Below are 25923 nucleotides of genomic sequence, written 5' to 3'. Positions count from 1 at the left end.
GTGGTTCCCAAAGTGTGTGCCGCGGTGCCCTGGGTTGCCGTGGCTGGCATACAGGGGCATCACGAAATGTTTCAACATTTTCAGTGAAATGATATATGATTGTTCCAAATATGCTTATTTAGTACTTTTTACATGTAAAATATTTCTGAATGTAGAATATGTGTATTTTTTAACTTAAGGCAAACAACCTAACCACACTAACTGAGCATTCCAAGCGTTAGATAGGCCTACATTCTGACTTGGGCACCATGGAAAAATCTTGAAATAGTAAGGATGCCATGAAAGGAAAAAGTTTGAGAACCCCTGCCCTAGTCAATACCAGAAATATTACAAATCATTACTGTAAAGAAAAAGAATTGAGCACAAAAAGTAACATATAATTTTGATGATACAGTAAAGCCATGTACACATAGCAGATAACGAACTGGTCTGATCTTTGAAGGGATTGGAAATCCCCTGAGCTTGTGCACATCTTGCTAGTGACAAGATCCTGATCGCTGGGTTGTAAAAAAAAATCAGTTGTGGATGTCTCCAACTCTGGAGTGATTGTTTTATTATATTTTTATCCGACAGGGATCTCACCCATGCTTTCAATAATAATAATTACTTTCAGCAATAGTTATAAAATAGAAGCCATAACAATATGCCTTTTTCTGAGCTAAGGTACCAATCACTTTCGCCCTCATTCACAGATGGACGTACTTGAAGATTTTATGTCCTTGACCTGTGTATACTGTATGCTATCTATCTTCCAATTTACTATCCCCTATGTACACATGGCCTAAGATTTATTTTATTCATAAAACATGTCCTAGGTATAACTAGAGGAATTGTAGTTCACACCTCCAACTTTCAAGTTAAAATTTTTATTCTCTTTTTTTTATTTTACTTCACTTTTCTACATCTTAGGTTAATCGCAATGTTGAGGATGAATGATGAACAGATGAAATGGATAATGGGGCAAATACAATGATACATCCATGTCTGGAATGGGACCTCTGATATCGCAGTCAGTTGACATCTACATAGATAATTTGTAAATAAGAATTGAACAACTTGGACCATCCAGAAACTCTGACTTGTGACTATGAAACATGTTGTGCATAGAAGCAGTAAAAAAGAATTATGCACAAAATACAAATGCAAAGAAAATTGGACTAATGTTATGAAATAAATGGCAACTTCGATTTGCTCCAATTCATCCTCCATAGTTGCATGAATTGCTTGTTAACTATTTCTCTTTTCAAGTGAAAGGGATCAGTACCACAACAAGCTAGCTGTATTTATTAAAGTTCACAATGTGTCAGCTTTTACTTACAATTATCAAGAAATGACAATTACTGTAATATTCTCAGCACTGAAAAATGCTATTTTCTTGCAGGAAAAGGGGTAAGTTCACAAATTTTCAGTGATGACAAAAAAGTCAGAAACATCAACATGCAGGTTATCATAATATTGTAAGGTTAAAATTTCTGGACCTTAACCTACACTTTTCCCTCTACAAGCACATCTCTGAACCAGTTCATTACTCATAAATTTCAGGACTTTGTCAAAGTTTTGCACCAACACACATCCAACAGGATGTAAATATCTACCACTTACCTACAACTTTTACTTACACAGTAGCATTTACAAATCATATAAGTTGCTTTTAGCATTTTGTCACTTGTGAATGGTACATTTACTCACTTTCTGTTTCAAATGTGCTGATTTTAAGACTGCTATGACTTTTTACTTTCTCCTACCTACAAAAATATTTCTGCCACACATTATTTCAACATCGCTTTGATTGCAAACTCAGAAACCAAGCATTATTTTCTGGACATATAATACCTGGCTATTCTCGATGTAGACACCAATTTAGAGGTGTGCCAACATGACCAATCAGGCCAGCATATTGGTTTGAGACTTGCATTTGCATTTAATCTCATTAATCATGATAATGATACAGGATGATACTAAACATGGTGCTTTGCCCATGTAATAAAATTAATAATACGAGGGTCATTCAGAAAATAAAGACCGTTTGGTTATACAAAATGAAAAACACAATATTTATTGGAAAAAAACAATTCTGTTACATATCTGAAGCTTCCTTCACTTCTGTACATAATCACCTCCTACATTTAAACATTTGTTGTATGTGGGCACGAGCTTCAGAATTCCCATGTTATACTCTTCTGTAGCCAGTTCATTAAGCCAAGTGGTCACTGCATTCAAACAAAAGACTGCTTGTGCATTTCCACCAAAATGCACTATGATCAATGCAAATCGTTATTGTGAGAGACTAAGAAAACTACGGCGAGCCATCCGAAACAGAAAGCGAGAAATGCTTTCTGGAGGAATTGTGCTTCCAAACGGTCTTTATTTTCTGGATGACCCTCGTAATAATAATGGAAACATATTGATTGATTAAGTTGGTCTTTCAAGTCCACTTTATGCACAGTAAGGGTAATCGGGACTGGACCTATAGCTTAAAGTGGAATCCAAATCACTATGTGCCTTTGCTGGGTATTGAACCCCGGGACCCCTTTATACAAGGTGACGATGCTACCACTACGCCATTGGGGAGGCCCTGGAAACATTGTTTTCAAGTATTGGCTGTCTAGTTTGCAGTACGTTTTGACCCTCTTTGCACTCACATGTTTAGTTGGTTATAAAGTGTAACACTGAGTCATCTACTACATTCTGGAGCAGTGTGCATTGCAGTGTATTGTCACATGGTACATGTTAACCAATCAAATGAGCATTTAAACCAGCATTCAGGCATTTGTTTAATCTGAACTCAAACACTGCTCTTCTTGTGTATAGCATATACTTGGTTGAACACAATCTCCTTGCACCAGCGTGACCTTATACCTGCACTCTGCCCGGTGTCAAAAAGTGCAGCGAAGTAGACTGGGCTATTGTGTTTTGGTGGGTTCTATAATAGTGCTACTACATACAACTAGAAATACATATTCATTTTGTGTATATTGCATTCAGACCACTTGTTAAATACTTTCATTGAGAGTGAAATCTAGGACCCTTTAATTACAAGGCAACAATCATAAAACTACCGAGAAAGTGGGCAGATGTTTAATATTTTGAAGTTTACAAATGTACGTGGATCATTCATACAACTAACCATATGTAAGCTTTACTGTAATACAAAAGCAGTATTCTCACCTACTACTGCTCAGTGCAGTTCTTCATTTTGCATTCATTATATCAAAACATTACTGTAGACATACAAGACACCCTACTCTATATTTATTCCTACACAAGGTGATATGAAAGTAAATATAGACTGTACAAAAAAGGGGGAGGAGACACTTGCATGAAAATTCTAATTTCTATAGCCTGATTTCTTAATTGAGCAAAGCTTAATGGTGTGTCTTCCTCTCAGTCTGATTACAATTGAAACCAGAAAAAAAAATATTTTTTTTAATTGCAGCACTCAATTGCTCATTTTTTTGTCAGAGTAAATAGTATTACTATTATATATTTTACCACACTGACAGATCAAAGTGTTTTCCCTTTGCAATTACTTTTACAAAGTCATCTATTAAAAACTATTAAAACTAGCAATTTTTTTAAAAAAAACACAATATATCTAAATATTCTCTTGTTCATATTTTTTTTTAATTTTCCCTTCATAATCTACTGTAATATTTTCTAAAAGTGTTTTCATTTCCTGCATTACCACAATTCCACAATCAGTAATCAAACACCATATCTCCTTATCATCTCTGACTTGTTTTTGTTACAATTAAATTGAATTATGCAGCTTTAGAAAAACAAAGTATCTTGTTCACAAATGCACTCACTGGCTGGCCTCATGACAGAGTGGTTAGCACAGCACCCTACAATGCCTGCGTTTGAATCCCATCCTGGGCATCATATCATCGCTCATCCTCATCTTTACTACCAGCCAAAAATGATAGAAAGGTGAAGTAAAATAACAAAATCAATTAATAAATGCACTGGAATGTAAATTTTGAAGCAAACAGATAGCATAAAATTATTTGCTTAACTAATGCATTGTCCGTTCAAATAATGGAAAGCTTTTCAAATGGCTTTGACATTGACCTACTTACAAATTTCTGCCACAGTACAAACACTAGACTATCAAATTTAGTTATTACCTTGCAACTAAGCCACACAGTATCAATTTTCAGAGATTGTCTTGTGGGATAATGATAATACATTATCTACAATTCATTCATGGAAATCACTTTTGGCAAACATTACTGACACAATTGTTGAACACTAGGACTCCACAAAAGTGCTAGTCTGCATTGTGTATCACTGGACTCTAGAAAAATATTGGCTGTTATTTGTGAATAGATTTTGATTGTTTTGGTTTATTTTACTTCACTTTTCTGCCACTTTTCACGAATTGCAAAGATGAGGATGAAATTGATGAAGTAACCTTCACATGAATGCCCAGCCCAGGACCTCTGGCATCATAGCAGCTGTGCTAAGTAATCCATTGTGGAGATCAGCATCATTAAATGTTTAACCAATATAGATTTCTGTATAACGTTTTCCTACTTCTTTAGGCTAATCACCTAAAGACAAGAATGAATGATAAAATCCTTGAAAGGCCAGTATTCAAATCCAGAACCTTTGATGGCAAGATTGTGACTTGATCATTAAATGCACCACCACCAAGATAGATGAACAAGAAAAACTTTATTTATTCAACATTAAAGAAGATTTTGGTTATTTCCAAATAGGCTGGGTAAAAAAAAAAAAAAAACTTCATTGATATAATAATAAATGCTTCCAATCTAACCCTTAAGACCCCTCCCTTGCATATCTTTCTATTAGCTACATGCTTAATTTCACATTCTTCAGACTCTTAATATTAGTTTTGCTGTAAGCATGGATGGCCCAATCTAACCCCTCCACTTATACTTTTATACTTTCTTGCATCATTACTGCTTGAAATGTGTATATAATAATAATAAAGTACATATATACTGTATGTGTATAATATATATATATATATATGTATGTATGTATGTATGTTCATATTATATATAAACTTGAAATATTACCATTGTTTGAAGGAGATTAACTAAGAAAGCTTCTTGATTAAAATTTCCAATAAATCACACTTTCTCTGTTCAATTTGCATCACTTCTTTGTGCATATTTTGGAGCAGTTCCAATTTAAACCTTTCGTTCTTCTCGTAAAATTCCAAGAAATTCTTAAACCACACTGGAGGGTCAGAATACAAATTTTGTGGTACACTTACAAATGGCTGAATGTCAACTACTTCTGTTTCTTCACAATCATTCACCATTAAATTTATATTCTCAGTTTCTTCACTTGCCTTACACTTGACATTTGGAATTGAAATGGACCTTTTCTTCACGACGGGTTCGCTTTCCGATTCATCCAAGTCACTTGGCCTCAATGCAGGATTAATGTTTGGATCCTTCATGAATATTTCTTTTAGTTCCGTATAGAATTCCCATCTTCTTTTCGAAAACTCGCTTCTGCTACTCGCATAAATGTCTCTCCATGTTTTTTTCATGTTTCTCCATTTGCTGTGACAGAGGTCAGGCGTAACGTACATTCCTCTTTCTTTCATGTTCCGAGAAATTGCATTCCAAAGATTTGCTCTTCTAACCGATCTGTCCAAGAACTGATCTTGGTACTTTTTGTATTCAGATATCAAAGCATGTGTCATTTGCTTACTCCATTGAAATTTATCTGAAAAGGAATTTATAGGCATGTGTCAAGACTGAGAAATTAGTATTTTGAACAAAAGATTTTCATAACTTGCATACATTATTAATATACTTAGATAATATCACTGTTTGCTATGAACATCTGTTGTACAGATAAAAAAAAATCACAGCAAGATATCATATTACAAAAATAATTCCCTGACAACACAATAATGTTTGAAGTAATGCCATAGAAAACTTATTATATTTGTTGCCTTGTAATCTATGGATCCCAGAAAAGTGCCAAACATGTGAAAGTATATATAAAACTGATACTCCTTACAATTCAACTATATTATACCAAATTACCACACATGTCAAAAGAATTTTATGATGGATGAGCTATGCCTTGACGGATTGAGATATCCAAGTACTTTATACCTACAATAGAAAATAGCTTGCAACCAGTTCTCATGAAGGGTAAAATCAAAACCACAATTATTCACTCCTGTAACTATTTCAAAACCGTTGAAGACATACAGAATCAAGCGTAATATAATTTAACCCATAAAAAAAAATTCTACAGACCATGTGTACATCTACCAGTTAGCAAATTTAAAATATTTTTTGAAACTATCTAAACACAGTCAAAAAAGTTTTGCATCACCCGAGAAGTGATGAAAATAGCGTCCACAACATGCCGAAGCCGACAAGAAACGATGAAGCAGAGCTCATTGTGCGAAGTAACACGGTCGACGTGCAATACCGATTACCACAGACGACTACCGGGGTCGGCAAGCGCATGCTTGTGTTTGAGCGTAGCACCACGGTAGTCGACAATGGTTAGTTAGGTGGTCCTTGTGTCCAGTTAGCGAAGGCGAGCGAGTGCAGCTGTGTGCAAGGCATGCCTACGTGTAAGATAGTGCAGTTTGATCGGCCACAATCATCACGCTACTGCAAACTGGCATGTCACAACGGGCTGTAACTAGGGCTGTTGGAGTGGCGCAAAGCGTTGTCCGTAGGACCTGGAGATGGTATACAGACACAGGAACAGTAGCAGATCGTCAACGGACAGGTCGTCCACGGGTCACAACACCAGCACAAGACCGCTATGTACGGCTCTCAGCTCCGCGACAGAATACCATGACGGCAAGGAACATCACTCATGCCCTCCAGGCAGCATCTGGTGTGATGTGTCAAACCAAACTGTCCGTAACAAACTCCGAAAAAGTGGTTTACGTTCCAGAAGACCTCTCCGGCGCCAGTACCTATTGCCACAACATTGGCGCGACCATGTGCATTGGGCCCGTGCACATCGAAATTGAGGACCCGGTAATTGGGCTCATGTGCTCTTCGCCGATGAATGTAGGCTCTGTCTAAGGCCAGATTCACGAAGAGAACGGGTGTCCTGGGGAGGCCCTGGACTGCAGGAGCGCCTTCGTGGTGTCCATGGGGTCCATCCATACCAAGGAAGAGGAATCATGGTGTAGGCAGGGATCATGCTCGGACGTAGAACGCCCCTAATTTCAATTAGAGGGACACAAATAGCTGTTCGTTATGTCAGGAACATTCTCCAGACGACTGTGGAACAATTTCATCAGGAAATTGGTGACGAACTTGACTTGGTGGATGACAATGCCCGTCCACACCGCGCACAGATGGTGCACGATTATCTGCAGGCGGCGAACATCCGTCGCATGCTCTGGCCAGCGCAAAGTCCCGACATGAATTGCATCGAACATGCATGGGCAATGCTAAAAAATGCCATTGCAAACCGTCCTGTGGCTCCCACTAATCTTCATGAAGTTCTTCTTGCGGCACAGGACGAATGGGATCACTTACCGCAAGATCACCTTGATCGTCGCATCCTCAGTATGCCACAGCGTGTTTAAGACCTTCCTGCAACCAGGGGAGGACATGCCTGGTGGTAGAAAATGTTTCTGGTGGATCCGCTATGACGAACAGTCTTCTTGTGACAGTTCCTTGTTTCTTCGCCTCCATCATGAATTCTGCCATTTTCTTTTTAAACACATTTCTGATAAAATTGTACGTTTGATGTTCCCTTTTCATTCAACATGTCTTGTTCTTCATATTTTCTTTTGTATTCACACTGTTACTGTCAATAAACCTTGTGCTTCATATATCTTTTGTCATTTTGCGTCCTGATGCAAAACTTTTTTGACTGTGTTTATTAGAACTAATAATAATAATAACAAAGGTAATATACTTTTAGTGACTGTTTTATAATCATAATTACTTCTCCAAAATTACAAGAGATCAAATTTTACTGGTGCTACAGGGGATGGACAAAAATATCGAAACACCATGACATCGGAACAGGTGATATCGATGCAATATTTCCACTTGAAATCAGACGAGGTGAGACATTCTTTTGTTTTGCGCCATGAGATAGGACCCTGTCGGACTGGTAGGAGTTGACAGTTGCGCTGTAGATAGAGTGCAGTGCAGTTGATACTGAATCACATCCGAGCTGACAGTGTTTCAAAGAGGACAAAGGATACATCCTTACTGACCAACAAAATGGGACATTCAAAATTTACACATTATGTGTATAATTTTATATTTCTTGTTATAAAAATGTTAGTTTTTAAAACCACCAATTAGTAAAGATGCTTCCAGTCAAATAAAAAAAAAGAGTTACATGAATAATGAAGACACTTCTTAAATATCCAATATTGCCACTAAAATGATATTTCTTACGAATAAAGGTTAGTCATAATATACCAAGTATTGAACTCAAACTATATATGAATAACTTTGTACAGTATAATATGACATTTAACATTTATGTTAAAAGTTGCCAGAAAACACTTTAAAGAAAATCAGAACTTACACATTGCAGAAAGTGTTTTATCAAAACACAGGCTGTAAATGTCAAATGTGGGGCAGTTTGAGGCAAACCAAAATGGTTGATAAAATTATAAAGGAACACACACAATAACATTTTGTAACTGATTTTATTGCGTGGTTTGAATGAAGATAGTGTCTGCAGTATGTTTAATTCTGACTGAAACTTCCCTGATTGGGTATATAGCCCAGTCAATGAAGGACAAAAAAAGGCCAATGTCGGGAATAATTCCGTAAAAGCTGAATTTTGGTCAGTTGTTAGAACACTACTAGTAGTGAAAAATCCCAAAGTCCCCTCTTTGCGGTGCTTGCCCCCCCCCCCAGCACCCCCCAACATCAACTACGCAGACTCTCAGTTATTGACCTACATCTCCGTAATCAATCATCGTAGGCAGGAAATTTTTCTTTAGTCTTAATCCTCATTAGATGGGCTACAAAAAAGATTCTTTTTAATTTTTCGATAATGTCTATGGTTTTGCTTTAAGTATAAAAATAATCTTCAAAAAGTGAATATTTTCTAGTACTTTTTGAAGTTTTTGCCTTGTAACTTTTGAACAAATGAAATGACAAAAAATTGTTTCGAATAAAAGTTGTAGCCTAATTTATAAGCTTTAAAACAAAATCAGATTTAATATATTTTAATGGAAGGTGGACCATAAATGTCTGCAAATGGAGGACAGCACAAAAAAAAGTATTTATCACAGTCCAGTGAATCATTGACTTTTCGATAAAAGCATAAGACTTGGTAGAATAAATTGTTATACCACTTACGACATGTTCAGTCGAGTAGCCAATCGCCATCTTCGTGCTGATGGCTACCATCCTGAAAAAGAGTCCACCATATTGGATACTTTTGATTTGATATATCTCGGGAACGGTGGCACCTGTCAACTTCAGGATTTTTCAGAAATGCTCCAAATAGTGTAAACTTTCATAATATGTCAATAGATCTATTTTTGAAAAATAAAAATAGTGGTATTGTAGAAAAACTCACTATAACACTTTGAGAATAACTCTGAGTTAAGTCTTAATAATTCTTGAACAATACAATAGTATTGTATATTTGATAACGTTACGAAATGTTTGTTAGAAGACTTTAGATGAACTGAACCCTTAAAATACTATTTTTTGTATTTATAAATTTACCTAAAATAACATTTTTAAGAGAAATACAAGATATACGAGGAACATGTAAAAAAAAAAAGCTGATAACTTTTTACTTGGGACTGGCAACACTGATGAAGCTGCGCGTGCACAGAAGCATGCTTTAGTATTCTGTGCCTGCAACAGAGGTATATTTCTCAGTGTGGAGGTGCATATGTGTGAGTAGCAGGAAGTTGAAATGGCTGCTGTAATAAAAAATTCCATCAAATGCGAGGTCAGGTCAGTGATTAGATTTCTCAACACAAAAAAACTGAGTGCAGCTGACATTCATTGGGAATTGTGTGCCATTTACGGACCAACAGTAATGAGTGAAGGAAAGGTAAGACAATGGTGCTGTGCTTTTCGGGAAGGACGTTCGAATGTTCATGACGACGAGCAGAGCAGCAGGCCTAGTGTTCAGACGGACGACCTTGTACAACGTGTTGATGAGAAAGTGGGATCCAATCGCTGTTTCACCATTACTGATCTAGGCAAGGTGTTTTCTGAAGTGTCTGATAAAACATTGCACCGAATTGTAAGGGACAATCTGGGTTATCGCAAACTGTGTGCGAGGTGGGTGCCAAAAATGTTGACAAACACTCACAAAGATGAAAGAATGAAATCAGCACGTGATTTTTTGGCCTGCTGGGAGAAGGATGGGGATGAATTGTTTTCTCACATAGTGACTGGAGACGAAACCTCGATATCGTACGTCACTGGTGAGTCAAAGCAGCAATCCATGCAATGGCGTCACTCCGGTTCACCAAAACCAAAGAAATTCAAGCAAACACCATCACATCGCAAAATCATGGCAACCGTGTTTTGGGACCAAAAAGGTGTAATCCTCATGGAATTCCTGGAACTGGGACAAACCATCACAGCAGATGTGTATTGCCAAACACTGGCTAATCTGCAACGTGCCATCCGAAACCGGCGAAGAGGAATGTTACGGTCTGGAATTCTGCTTATTCATGACAACGCCCGCCCACACACAGCTGACCGTACTGTTGCGACAATTCAAAAATTCCGATGGAAACATTTTAATAACCCACCATACAGTCCTGATCTTGCCCCATGTGATTACTTTCTGTTCCTTCACCTCAAAAAGTGGCTTGCTTCGCAACTTTTTGATGATACTGAAGTTCTCAAGACATCAGTTCTCGACTGGCTGAGATCCCAGGTGGAGATTTTTACGCAGAGGGTCTACATAAATTTGTTCCACGGTACCAGAAATGCTTGGAGCATCATGGTGACTATGTAGAAAAATAGCCAGTGTTTGCACTTGTATAGCTTGATTTTATTCTCTGTAATAACCAATCGACCCTTCTTTTTACATGCCCCTTGTATATAACCCAATTTGATTTCTGAAAATATGAATGAAAGAAAAACCCATTTTATTTGTAACTGATGATACGAAAATAGTAAAAATTGTTTAGAAAATATTTTGCTATGAATTTTTCATAAGTGTGTTTCCCTTCTTCGATCAAATCTCTAAATCGTATCCTTCACATTCACATAATGTAGTGGAGGCAAGATTTTCCATTCAACACTTGGAACGTCCAGTTCACTGTTAACTTGGCACGTATTTTATTTCTCTCTAGTTATCACCAGCAAATACTTGCATACATTGTCAGCCATTGACGTATCCAAGAAGGACCTCTGTCGCTCTGTCCTCCTCCATCAGAAATCAGCAGAGCTGGGTTGACAACAAAGGCATTTACAAAAATACCAAGCCTATGGCTATAAGTGCTGGGGGTTCTTTCATGATACAGAAATTTTATTGTTTTAACATCCTCATGTTGACAAAAGTGGATCACAATATCCCATTCTAACCATGCCAAAACTAGTAAAAACGATTGGGATATTTTCCAATAACTACACATTTCCGGATGGCCTTAAGCTCAAAACACATTTCTCTTCATAAACTTTTATCCTCTCACATAATATCTATGAAACAAAGTTACAATTAACAACAACAACAACAAAAAGAACAGTAATATTACCTGTAGTATTGTATGGATGTGAAACTTGGGCCATTGCACTAAAAGATTAACTTAAATGAAGAGTATTTTAACATAAAATCCTTACAAAAATATTTGGACCTAAAAGGGACGAGGAGACAGGTGAGTGGAGATGGTTACATAATTTCGAAATGTATAATTTGTATTCATGTCGAGATACGTATTATTAGAATAATTAAATCAAGAAGACGTAGGTGGGCAGTTCATGTGGCACGAATTGGAGGAAAGATGTAGCACGAATTGGAGAAAAAAGATGTGGCACGAATTGGAGAGGAAAGAAGAGTTTACAGGATTCTTGTTGGGAAACCTGATGGTAAGTGACCTGTAGGAAGACGAAGATGGAGGGATAAAGTTGAGATGAACCTAAAGGAAATCAGTCAGGATGGAAAGATTGGGTTGATTTTGCCCAGGATAGGGATAGATGGAAGGCTTATGTTGCTCCAGCCATAAACCTTCGGGTTTAAAAATCGTAGAAAGTGAGTGAGTTACTTAGGCTAAGTACCTTTCAGCCTTCAAGATCTGATGAATTAAGAACTTGCAAGTAAAGAAGCCACCTGTTACTGACATGTTATGAACTACAAGGGTCGTTCAAGGTTGACCGGGATTTTCGTACGTAAAAAATCGAAGAATAGCCGGATCATGATGAAACGTGCGGGTGACGTAATGTATTCCTTCGCGAGTAACTAGCACCCCGGCATGACGTATTTCGCGCATGCGCAGCAGTTGCAGCGAACATGGCGGCAAGCAGTGTGTCTGTGGCTGTGGAGCAGCAGTGTGTAATCAAATTTCTCGTGAATGAGAAAGTGAAACCAGCTGAGATTTTCAGACGATTGCAAGCACAGTATGGTGAACAAACAATGTCACGGACAAGAGTGTACGAATGGTGTGAGCAGTTTCGTGAAGGACGGGAGCTGGTGACAAATGAAGCGCATGGACACATTCGCCCGACTGGAGTTACACCAGTGAATATCGCACGTGTTGAGCAAATGATTCTTGAGAACCGGCGAGTAACAGTGCGGGATATTGCTGCCGAGGTGAATATCAGTGTCGGGAGTGTTGAGACAATCATTCACGACCACTTACGCTTCCGCAAAATCTGTGCAAGGTGGGTTCCCCGCCAGCTGACATTCGATCAGAAGTGGACACGCAGGACAGTCTGTGAAAAGCTTCTGAATCGGTTTCGAGCAGAAGGTGATGAATTGTTGCAATCCATCATCAGGTGTGATGAAACATGGTTGCACAATTCAACCCCAGAGACCAAAAGACGCAGCATGGAGTGGCGGCATAAAGGTTCCCCGACCCCCAAGAAAAGCAAAACGCAGCCGTCCGCTGGAAAGATCATGGCAAGTGTCTTCTGGGACATGAAGGGCGTTATCCATGTGGATTTTCTGGACAAAGGAAGCACGATTAATGCCCAGTATTACTCCACATTGTTGACTGGTGCTGTACGAAAGTCCATTCGCAAGAAAAGACCTGGGATGTTGTCTGGAAATGTCATTCTTCTCCATGACAATGCCCGTCCTCACACGGCCAATGTGACAACAACTCTGGCCGACATGCGCTGGGAAGTTCTGCCCCATCCCCCCTACAGTCCGGATTTAGCCCCCAGTGATTATCATTTGTTTGCACCCCTTGAAGACCATCTGGGAGGGAAGAAATTCACGACAGACGAAGCACTGCGGAGTGATGTCCTCCAGTGGCTACGACAACAACCAAGTTCTTTCTACGCCAAAGGAATTCGGGAGCTGCCAGAATGATGGCAACGGTGCCTAGGCACGCACAGAGAATACTTTGAAAAACTGACATAGTTTGGTGTTTCTTCTGCTACCTATTTCCTCTGCAGAAATAAAAGTCCCGGTCAACCTTGAACGACCCTTGTAGATTAGTTCATAGCATTGAGTGGATACCCAAACTTCAACCCATTCACCTGATCTAACAGCATTGCTGTTTTTGTTTCTTAATGACTAAAGAAGTCTTAATGATGTGACATGGGTTTGACGTCACTCAAAATACCGTAAATCTTCTGAAAACACTACAGTTCCAACTTTTTCATATTCAGGGTGGCTACAGACAATTCCCTGACTTTTCAAGGTTTTCCAGGGCAAATTTTGCATTTTCCCCCTGACAATTTTGAACTAAATCATGTATTTGTACATGAAAAACAAACTCATACAGCTTTCAGGTATGGACTGTATTAAATATTAGCTTACAAGAAACTGACTGAATTTCTCTATGATTTATATTCGTTCTGAAAAATAGTGAATTTGAAAAAATATTACAATTCACAAGCTAGGGAGGGACTTACAGACAGGCTTCTCTCATTTGCAAGCAGGCTTAAATAAAATATTTGATTAATTTTCAAGTTATAACTAAATTAGTTTAGAGTGAATTACTTGTTTTTAATGAAGAAATTTTGTAATTTCTCATCTTCCTCGTTATTAAATGTTGATATTTCGCCTGCTGCTTGCAAGAACCATGACTGCAAACTTATTTTTGAAGCATTAATGCTTGTATCCTATGTCTCTTTTCTATATAAAGCAAACAAACAACTTAATCCATGCACACATGATTGAGATATTGGTATGGTGAATTAGCAGCTTGTTTGATGTAAACATGGCAACACATGGCATCCTCTTGGCACCCAAATCCCTAACATATCTTAAACCTGCTTCTCGGGACTAAACATACTGAAGCAATGGAATTGTGCAAAACAAAGTGTCATATTACCTTACATTATCAATGTGACTTCTGTTTCAGCACAAACATTCACAGTATATCCAAGTACTGTGAAACTGACAACACACTGTTATCTATATTGCTGGCAAAAAGTGTGTATGTGTGTATACATATCTATTAAAATCTTAACGCAAACAATTTATAATAGGGGAATCTACTGTACTGCACAAGCATCTGATTTTGCTAATCAGACAGGATAAGATAGGAACATGCTGTTAATAACAGTGTCCATAAGTTTATATATGAGGCACATCCAGAAAGTAAGTTCCGATATCGTTGGAACACTGCGCCTGTGGTTGGAGCACAACGTGCGCATACAGATAGGATGAGGTGGTATGTGTCTGTAATGTGGTTCAGTCGCATTATTGTGAAGGGAATCGATTTAAGAACAGTGTTATACCAGGACCAAGTTACCTCCTGGTTGTATTCACAGCGCAGAATGGTTATTTTGGCAAAATCCTGTTTCCCTACCGGCCTCTGTAGGGAGGAGGGATTCTAAGGTTGCCGATGGATGCTCAAAGAGGGGGGGGAGCAGTAAGCCTAATTGGCTGTTTGACCGAAAGTTTCTTCGTAGGTAAAAGTGGCAACAGCAGGTCACAGCCATAAAGACAGGTCCCACAACAGGAGTTAGCTTCGTTGATTGATTTGCTTTATTTTACTTCCCTTTTTGTGCTACATTTGGCTAATTTGTGAACATGGGGATGATTGATGACATGATGAAATTGATGAATGGACACTCACAAACATCCATGCCCAGACCGGGACCCATGGTGTTGTAGCTCGATGTTGATTGATTAATTTGCTTTATTTCACTTCGCTTTTTGTGTCACTTTTGGATAATTTGCGAAGATGGGGATGAGTGACGACATGATGAAACTGATGAATGGACACTCAGGCTGGGATTCGAACCCAGGACCCCTGGCATCGTAGTATGATGTGCTAACCACTCTGCCACAGGGGTCGGCTGTAGCTTGATGTGCTCACCACTCTGCTACGGGGGCTGGCAGGAGTTAGCTTGGCTCCACTCTGAGAAAGATGGCAGTTCTCACATACCGACTGCATGCTGTAATCAGATTTTTGCACGCTCAGAAGTGGATGGTGGCAGAGGTCTACTGAAACTTGTGAGAGGTGTAAGGACTGGATGCCATAAGTTACAGTATGGTAAGACGATGGTGCAGACAATTTATGAAAGGCAGATCCATCATGCACAACCCCACACACCTGACCGCAAGTGGCCTCTATTGCATCACTTTAAGTGGGAGCCCCACCTTCACACGCTAACTCTTTCATCTCTTCCTTCAGCTGAAGCAGTTTCTGGCAGGACATACGTTTTGACACTAATGCTGCTTTACAGATGGTTCCAATTTTTGGAAGCAGACACATGACATGGACATACAAAATGTAGTGTCACACCTACCTACCACACAAATACGTGAAGAATGGTGGTGAATATGTCAAAAAGTAAGTTATGGGTCACTGTAATTAAGACAATAAAATGTCAATGATTACCGAACTCTGTGTTTCAATTTATGGCTAATTGGAATGTACTTTCTGGACCATTCTCGTATAAAGCTCCAGCCTGTTCAATTCAATAACAGTAGACGAAAAGTGAAAAATCAGTAGAGCTGGCAGAGGAACATTGATTACTGACGAAAATGATATGTTTTTTAGGATTGAGAGCCTGGAACTTTGTCCGACGAATTGTTGTACTGCATCAGACAAAAAAAAATCGGATGCATAAGTGTGTCATGCATGCATTTTTATGCCATAGTGAGACATTTTCTCGCAATTCGATATTAGTCAGATTTAAGTAAGTCTTGAAGCTTTCCTGGTGAGGAATGATGAAATGATTCTCTCACCTGGTCAATAGCCCGAGAAAATCTTTTCATTAGTCAGATTTATCCGACAAAAATCACATGCATCAATGGAGCCTAAATATTCGGTGGATCAAATGTCATTCCACGGCATACGACAAAAATTCATTTCAACGTTCCTTCATAATGTCCATACAATGCCGCACTACGGTGTTGGACATGTGTCGGGCGGTGCCCGAGTGGATGCATCCTTCTGGTTGACAGGTCCGAGCCCTAATAGCTCCCATAGACAAGAAAAAAATGGCATCAATACATTTTAAATGTGACATTTAGAGGTTCAACAAATGTGTCTGCCTCACTGGAAATTTCTCCTCCCCCAATTCCTCAACTTCCATCACTTGTTTCTGGCACCATGGTTGTGTCCAATGTATAATAGAGACCTAAAAGTTTACGCCAAAGGCTGGCAAGATGATTTCCCGTAAAAGTGCAGCTCTTATTACAACTTCTTCAAAATCAAATGTCTGGCAGGTTCATTGCATCACATCAGATCTACAGTTCAACAAAGAAACATTTGTCAATCAAGACAAAATTCCCTGCCTTTTTTTGACCTCTCCAATTCCCTGACTTTTCCAGGTTTTCCAGGTCTGTTGCCACCCTGATATTGATACTGAATATACATACCGTACATATACGTGTATTCAAAATATCGAACTAGGTTCAGTGGTTCCCGGCTAGCCACAAGTATCTTAAGACGACAAGAGAGTCATCATGTTGCGAGGCTCAATCTTGAAATGACTGCCTTAAAATGCATGGCGATGTTCTTACTGGATATAAACTCCGGAGCAAACCAAAATTCCTTCTTATTTGGTACAAGGGATTCATTTAGTAAAGCTTCTTGACATGTAAGGAAAACAACACATGCCCATCAGACTACAACCTATGTACTCTATGAACTGCATAAGGATGTATACGTACCTTGTCAATTGTAACACAGAACCTGACTCAAGATATCTCAATTTGGAAGACTAGTGCATACAAGGAACTAAAAAAGCCCAAAACTCTCAGTGTAATAACTTAAATTGAGAGAGAACTTCATGTTGTTCACCTGGGAAAGAGCCTTCGTGAAATAAACTTCTTTTTATACATCAAAACTTTTTGCAATCTGCAGTGGGTTTTCCACGCTCAAGACCATTACAACCAAGCACAGAGTACTATACTCTGTCCCGGGAATGGAGCAAGTGAACAAAAGTAAGTCTCTGCCCAAGAGAAGGTCGAACAATGAAATTTTGCAAGAAAACGGGATTGTGTGGACGGGCAAAAAGGACTGCAGTTACCAGCTGTTTGCATCAGCGTGTACTGCTTTGCTCACTTTCTCCCCTTCTTTCCGTTATGCGTGGGATTGCTCCAGAGATTTCCAGGACAGAGTATAGGTGTTTGGCATTGAATGGGAAATCTTGCCTGCATTATATGATCCAAATGTGGAGGATTTGAATTTAAAACCTGATCAAAAAGGGAATCGATATAATAAGAAATTCATTTCAAAATATTTTCTAAACAATTTTTACTATTTTTGTATCATCAGTTACAATGAAAATGTGTTTTTCTTTCATTTATATTTTCAGAAATCAAATTGGGTTATATATATATATATATATATATATATATATATATATATATATATATATATATATATATATATATATATATATATATATATAGGGTGTCGCAAAACTCTTTCAACAACGCTTGGGAGCTGGTAGATATCATAAAAACAAGTAACTTTTCCCTATAAAGTTTACCTCGAAAGCGCTTAGTTTCTGCGCTATAAGCGCTTAAAGTCTATCCTGTACGTATGCAACCCAACACAGCAAACGCTTGCTCTGACATAACTAGCAGGGGCGCGTGGCAGGGTTGCCACTAGCGTTCCTCGTTAAGAGAGACGACTTAAAAACAACAACTTGGGAGTCTTGCCTGAGCAAAATCCAAAACATTAATGATACTTGCGATGTTGTAAGAAGGATTCACAGTATTTAACTGACCAAAACAAATAATGGGCAGACTGAAATTCAAGATTACTAATTCTAAAATATCTCCATAATTGATTGATTGATTTGGTTTATTTTAATTCGCTTTTCTGCCAGCTTTGGCTAATCTCGACGATGAGGATGATATGATGAAATAACAAATGACACCAATGTCTAGACCAGGATTTAAACCCGAGACACCTGGCGCCGTAGCGAGCTGTGCTAACCACATCACCACGGAGTGTTTCGTATATCATACAATATCAACAATTGCAAGGGACACGTGAGATAGGGGAAATCCACGAACGAACAAATGTAAGCATGATATGTATGCTGCCTCGTTTTGAACACGCAGACTGTAATGTAGAAATTTTCAGCGAAAAATGCAGGCTCGATTAGGACTGGAACCCGGGTTATTACAATTTATTTGAAAATTATTCCTATCTGTAATAGCGTTATTGCTAATCGTGTTTGTCTCATAAGGAAATAATTGCGAGGCTCTTTTAATTTAATGATTGATTGATTCATTGCTTGATTGATTTGCTTTATTTTACTTAGCTGTTTGTGCCACTTTTGGCTAATTTACGAAGATGGTGATGAGTGATGATATGATTAAATTGATGAATGGACACTCACAAACATACATGCCCAAGCTGGGATTCGAACCCAAGATCCCTAGCTTATTTTAGAAAACAGTGGCAACCTATAAATTTTATCGACAACTGATATGCATGTAAGAAAAATTGTGTGTTTTAAAAATTGGTATCAAGAAAATTCCAACGATTATTTGCAATACTAGAAACATGTGAATTAAAAACTTTCTCCCCCCTCTCTCTCTCTCTCTCTCGCTTTCTCTCCACTCAAACTGGTTAATCCTGAATGCTCTATTAAGGAAGTTGTAGGAAGAAATTAATATTTCATTGAAAGAATTACATTGAGTTCGGTGCATACTGCCTGTACTAGTTTGTTCTGCACTTCACGATATCATTTGATATTGGTACATCAAGAGAAATCCTCGTAATTTACACTCTTTTCATGTGTGCGAATTAGTTTTCTCATTTTGTGTCTTTGCTTAGCATTCTTATCATGGAACGTGAAAAAAAAATAATCAAAAGGAAACCATTGAGTACACGTCATAAATTGTACATATGTACATTGTAGCAACTTGATATCAACATTGAAATGTAAGAGTAATATTTTCAGAAGGCACCAAAATGTCAACTTTTAGTTCACCCTGGAAACAACGTTTTGTAGCAAACGAGCGAGATTCTGACATCTAGATGAATTTCCGGAATAATTCGTGTGAATTTATATTATTCTCATTGTACGTAATTTTCCTACACTTTTGGGCAAATAGTAAATACGAGGACATAAGATCCAGTGACATTGTTGTCCAGGTCGGAACTCGTGTCCGGAACATTCGGTAGAGAGGGATCATGTGTTTATCACTAAACGTACTCAGTCACCGAAGTGGCTCAAGAATATTCATCTGCCGGAGATTTTTGTTTCTTTTCAGCCTGCTTTTTATAACGAATTCGATTTGCAATAGCGCTAGTTCACTTTATTTCTAATAAATAAATTGTAATAACATTACAGCCTGCTTGTTCGAAAAGAGGCAACAAACACATCAGCATTTTGGTGCTGTCCTCCATTTGGAGACACATTATCTTTCATTAAAATATATTAAAACATATCGTTTTAAAGCTTATAAATTAGGCTACAACTTTTATTCGAATTTTTTTTTTTTGTCATTTAATATGTTTAAAACTTACAAGGAAAAAACTTCAGAAAGTACTAGAAACAATTCACTTCTTGAAGATCATTTTTTAAATTACGGCAAAACCACAGACACTATTGAAAATGAAACAGAATATTTTTTGTAGACCATCTAATGAGGATTAACACTAAAAAAGGATTTCCTGCCTACGGAGATATAGGTCCATAACTGAGAATCTGTATAATTGATGTTCGTGGGGAGGGGGACTGGAGGGAAGCACAGCGAGGAGGGTGGGGACTTTTGGGATTTTGCACTACTAGTAGTGTTCTAACAACTGACCAAAATTCAGCTTTTACGGAATTATTTCCAACATGAAACTTTTATTGACTGGGCTAATAGTGATAACACTGTTGCTTTGTAATCAATGAGTCCCAGGTTCAATTCCTGGTGGAGACACATTACATAGTGGTTCAGATCCCACTTTAAACTGTAGGTCCAATCCTAATTATCCTATGTGGGCATAAAATGGAATTAAATTTCTTCTCAATAGGGTCATTCCATGTCTAATCAACCAATTTTAAAATAATTTGCTGCATGACCTATTTTAGAAAAAAATATTTTTTGTATATAGGTTTGTACATGTTTCTAGATATCAAAACCAATGTTCAAAAAATCTTCTTGACCTTGGATCTCATGGGATGGCCATTTTTCCAACATGGCGCATGGCTTTTTTTTGCTCATGTAGAAGTTTATAATTCACATACCTTGTGATTTCAATTTCTGATAAGTCAAATATTAAAATACTATGATACTATATTCAGGGTTCCCATGCAAACTCCAAATGCATTTTCCCTGAGATTTCCCCGAGTTTTCCAGAATCCTCATTTTTTTTCCAGAGTATTGAATGCACAGTAAATGACTACTATAATTTTACAATGGCCTCCTCCATTTCCCCTCATAGCCATACCATCCTCACCTTCTTTATTACTGTTGTTTTCTGATGCAAATAACAAAACTAGTTCAATAATAAAAAAGTACACTTCTTTGCATGTAATTAAGAACAAAGATGACCAGTTTTCTAGAACTTTAAACAACTCTGAAACAATTTCTAACATATCTGATATAGAACATTGAAATATTTGCACACTTTTCATACATGTTTATAAATGGATACAATATCAATTAATCTGTAATGCCTACAATAATAGTTAAGACAAACAAATTATTGGAATTTTTAAAACATATAAAAATGAAGTGACAATTATTAGTACCGATTTAAAAAGGAATAGTAAGTTACTGAGACTGAAATATAAAACAAGAAATGTACTTAATGTCTGATACAGCAAATTAAGAAACTTTACTTCTCAGAAGCTTCAAGTTTTTTTTAATTGTTCTGCAATAGCTTTTGCTTCTTCTTGCATCTTTTGTTGTTTGGCTTGTAAAACACGGATCTCACTTGCTTTACGTTTAATTTATTTCCTTTTGTCTTCTTTGTGATCACATTTCTTTCTAGTCTTCTGCAATAATTCTTCGCATCTATGCACCTTTAACACTCTGGATCATATCTTTGCTTACTTCTACATTTGACACTCCTCCTACCACTTTCACTGCATCATAAACTTGCCAAATAGCCACAACAGACAATTCTTTCAAGTTTTCTATTAAAACCTGCTTATTTACAGAAAATCCACTTTCCACATATGCATTGCCATGTGATAAAATCAAAACTAACTTAACAGTGCTCCAAAACAAGCCAAAACTAAGATGAAGAAGTGAGGAATGCTAGTACGTAATGGTAAGTTAGTGACAGTTGCAAGTGCAAGTGTGATGGGGGTTAATTATACACCATTCGACTGGCCTTCACCTCATGATATTCAATTTCTGGCATATCTGTTGAGAAAACTATTTCACTACATGACATTAATGAGCTTTTGAGGCATGTCAAAATTCACGTCATGTCATGAATATAACAATAGTTGAACATGATCAAAAACTTAAAATATGAACAGTACATAATTCATATATGGTGCTAGTAAGTAAATATTTAAAATTCTGTTCTAAATGCAGTAAATACACAATCAACAATATTGTACACAAAAGATGGCAGAAAATAAATATTTCCCTAAGCAGGACATTCCATTTTTTTACTATTTTGTAAAAAAAGAAGGAAGAAAAAACTTAAAACTACTCCGTAATAAGGGAAATCAGATGAACACTGGTTAACTTTGGACATCAGGTTATCTTTATTATGCGTTTTCCACATCTTGAAATATATTTTATGTAATGTAAAAGATCGAAATCGGCTAATCAAATTTTAAAAAGCGCAAAATTTATGAGGGTATACACTTGGTCACCAGCCCTGGAATCACATTTAAAAACAAGAAACTGACAAACAAATAGATACGAGTTCCTTGCTGAAAGAGAAATGCTACAACAGCCTGGATTATCCACAGACAGGAGCACATTATAATCCTTCAGTTTTGCTTCATTGGGAACCATTAAGCAAATACAAGATTTTTTCCTGAGATTTGTATTTTTTTCAAATTCCCTGAGATTTCCAGGTTTTCCAGGTGTGTGGGAACCCTGTATATTTTCTGAGGCTCTTTTAACGTAACTTTAAAAAATAAAAACAGGCTTCATTATTCTAGGTATGCATTAGCTTACCCTTACTTTACAAAGTTACAAATGAGGTCACAGACAATATCGCATATTGACTAAACAAGTTGAGATTTTTACTGTGAGTTAAGTTCATACAGGGCTACTACCTCCTTGCCAAATTTCAGATTTTTTCACGAGGACCCATCTGAGATATTTAACCCCAAAAACTGACAAAATTTCACAAACAGCCATGTTTGAACCCATGCTGAAAAAAAGGGGTGTATTTCTAAGCATTGATATCTTATATGCAGATACCCTGCAGGTAGGTCTACATTTCAAAAAAAATTAAAGCCTTAGACTAAATCCCTTCATTAAAAAAATCTTAAAAATCCATTTTTTCAACTATTGTTACCCAAATTTCCACCATAATTTTCATACTTAGGATGACATTTTGAGCAAAACACACTTGAATATCATTGAAAGTGTAGCTACAAATTGAATTTTGTTTCAGGTCTCTAGCTGTAATGATGTTTGAGACATTAAGGTTTCTGTAAACTGCTACATGAGCAACAAACCTATGTACAAAAAAATGATTTTTTTCTAAAATGGTCATTCAACCACATTTGGTATGGAATGACCCCATGCATATTAAATCTTTTTAAAAAATAAGTTTGAGCAGAAAAACTCTCTAAACCTTAAGATGAAATTAAAAGCAAAAATCCTGTGAATTTTACAGTGGTTTTTACGGATAATTTTACACAAGCAACACCAATTCTTCTCGTATACGAATATAGAATTTAAATTCATTACAGCTAAAATCAAAAATATTTGAAACCATTGAAATTTTTAATTGTGCATTACTCTGGTTACTCTGTCATGTTCATTTTGGGCTGATAATTTGGAAACCAAGCCATGTAATGAAGTTCTGCTTTTGTAAACCATGTAAAAGGTACATAAAATAAAAATAGAACATGGATAAATGGTTAACAGAAGTTTGTTGCGACTAGCATTGATAAATATTTCACAAACAAGAGTGTAACTAACAGTTTGTAAGATATAGACATTCCTGCAGGTAGTGTGTTCCTTCCCACTGTCATGTATTGGAGCTGTTTTATAGAAATGCTCACATGTTTCCAGATAAAGATTTGTATCATTCATGCTTGGATACTCATCTTGCTAAATTATTAGAGCCTTAGCATTCAGGAAGAAACAAATTTTCAACTAGCGTCCCAAAAATGGCAAAATAACTTGTCTCGCTAAGTTCACATAGCACTCATTTCAGGACCACCATAAATTATACTCTGAAGTAGAGGCAGAAGCACCAGTTTCTGCCACTGGCCAAATCCCAATTTTCGTTTTGTCTCCCTCCTCTTAGCAACACATGTTCTACCCTGCTTGCCCACCTTCCCCATTGCTGCCAAGATAGCATTCCATTCCTGGACACACTCACGCAAACATAATTGAAAATAATTGAACAGTGCTTCAGCTCATGGTTCACACCTTTTCACAGGGATGTTAATGTGGCAATCTAGCATGATGTAATGACTGCTTTTCTACATTCCATTTCATTGACTAGCTAGTAACTAGTGTTGCTAACTGTATTAATCAAGCACTATTGCTATCACAGAAGGAGAAAGACATACTGACGGTGAGTTTTGTTGGATTGGAAGCATCATAATATGATTTTAAATACTTGACCATTTTGATGTGTGCATGTGTTTGCTTAGTGAATGTTAAATTCCATAATGCCTCCAGTACTGTTAAAGTTGAAAACAAAAACCTCGCATAGCCAAGATCGAGAGATTCTAAACAATGTGCACGAGTTCATGAAGGAGGAGACCAGTCAGGGGTATAAGCATCCCAATAAAGAATTTTGGCAAGAGAGCAGCGGCAGCTACTGGAGTTCCTAAATGGACAATCAGGGCTATGGTGAACGAAAGACAATCTCTTGAGACATCAGAAGGCCCCTCCATATCATTCCATACTCCCGGAAAAGAATGACCAAGACCAGCGACCAAATCATCAGTGGACAATTTTGATGATAATGTTATGCTCTGCATGAAAATGGAAGAGCTGACATTGAAAAAGTTGCATGCCAATGTACAGGGAGACATACATTTTGTGGGAGGTAAAGAGAGTTTGAGACGTTTGCTGTGAAACATGGGATTTAGGTGGAGGAAGACACAAAACAATAGTACTATTTTAACAGAAATGAAAGATATTGGCCTTAAAAACACAAGACTTTTTAGATAAATAATGCACTACAGACAACAAGACCGACTTACTTGCACAGCATCCACACCACATTGTTTTCTTCATCAGATGACTCTGGAAGAGGGCTTCGGATACCTTTGTCTAAAGGATGGCACCTAATAGTACTTTATGAAGGAGGCAAAAATGGATTTGTCCCGAATGCCCTTCTCTTGTTCAAATCAAATACCACATCAGGAGACTACCATGACGACATGAATAGCAATAACTTTATGAAGTGGCTCCATGAGAAATTAATTCCAAATCTGCCACCCAGTTCTGTGGTGATTCTTGACAATGTCTCTTACCATAATGCACAAATAAATCCTGCCCCTACTCTTAGCTCATTAAAGAAAAACATGCAGAGTTGGCTTCAAGAAAGAACGAAGCCTGAATTATATGGCATAATTAAACTACATAAAGTGAAACATGAACCTATAAAGTGGACTCCTCGTTAAATGAACATGACCATTCCGTGTTAAGGCTCCCACGATATCATCCTGAATGAAATCCTATAGGAAAAATCTGGGCTCTTGTGAAGATCTGGGTAGTATCACGTAATGTGACATTTATATTGGACGACATCATGAAGCTTGCAAAACAAAAATTTGAAAACGTTACGATTGAAGAATGGGTCTCAACATGTTGTCATGCAGAACAGATCAGGGTTGGCATTCTGCCTGGGTTTTTTTTAAAAAAAAAAAAAAATCTGGGTGTTTTTTTTCCAGATAAAACCAAAATAACAGGCAAAACCGTTTTTTTTTTTCAGGTTATGTTTAGAAATGCATATTTTAATAATGATTTAAATTTTTTCCCCCCTGGTAGTAATATATCGTAACATTCAATTTGTATTGCTTTATACCCTGTCCCAGTTATCTCTGGAGCAGGTGAACGAAAACAAGTCTCTGCGCAAGTAGTGACATCAGACGGCTCTACCAATGAACAAGAGAGGGAACTGGATTGCATGGAGAAGGGGTAAGCGATGCTATACATGGTCTTGTTCCAGAGATAACTGAGACAGGGTATAGTTAGTTGACTGAGGGCCGGTTAACCTTTCTGTTTAAATGATCTGTTCTAAAATATTTGTCC

The 25923-nt window shown here is 37.4% G+C and overlaps 1 protein-coding gene across 3 annotated transcripts in view; it reads right to left on the bottom strand.

The window, feature by feature from the left end:
* Positions 1-25923, bottom strand: part of LOC145985743 (uncharacterized) — a 39804-nt gene that overhangs the window by 1654 nt on the left and 12227 nt on the right. The window contains exon 2 of one of the 3 annotated variants that reach the window (XM_083119807.1): positions 5046-5706. The exons of the other annotated variants lie outside the window; for them this stretch is intronic. Coding sequence (XP_082975933.1) covers positions 5066-5706 — 641 coding nt within the window. The 3' untranslated portion in view covers positions 5046-5065. The remainder of the gene's footprint in view (positions 1-5045; positions 5707-25923) is intronic. 3 annotated transcript variants of the gene reach the window in all.

This window comes from Lepisma saccharinum, chromosome 3 (assembly GCF_977018435.1).
Source record: "Lepisma saccharinum chromosome 3, izLepSacc3.1, whole genome shotgun sequence".
NCBI lineage: Eukaryota > Metazoa > Arthropoda > Insecta > Zygentoma > Lepismatidae > Lepisma > Lepisma saccharinum.
The sequence above is the reverse complement of the archived record's forward strand: the minus strand, read 5'-3'. Positions and strand labels throughout refer to the sequence as shown.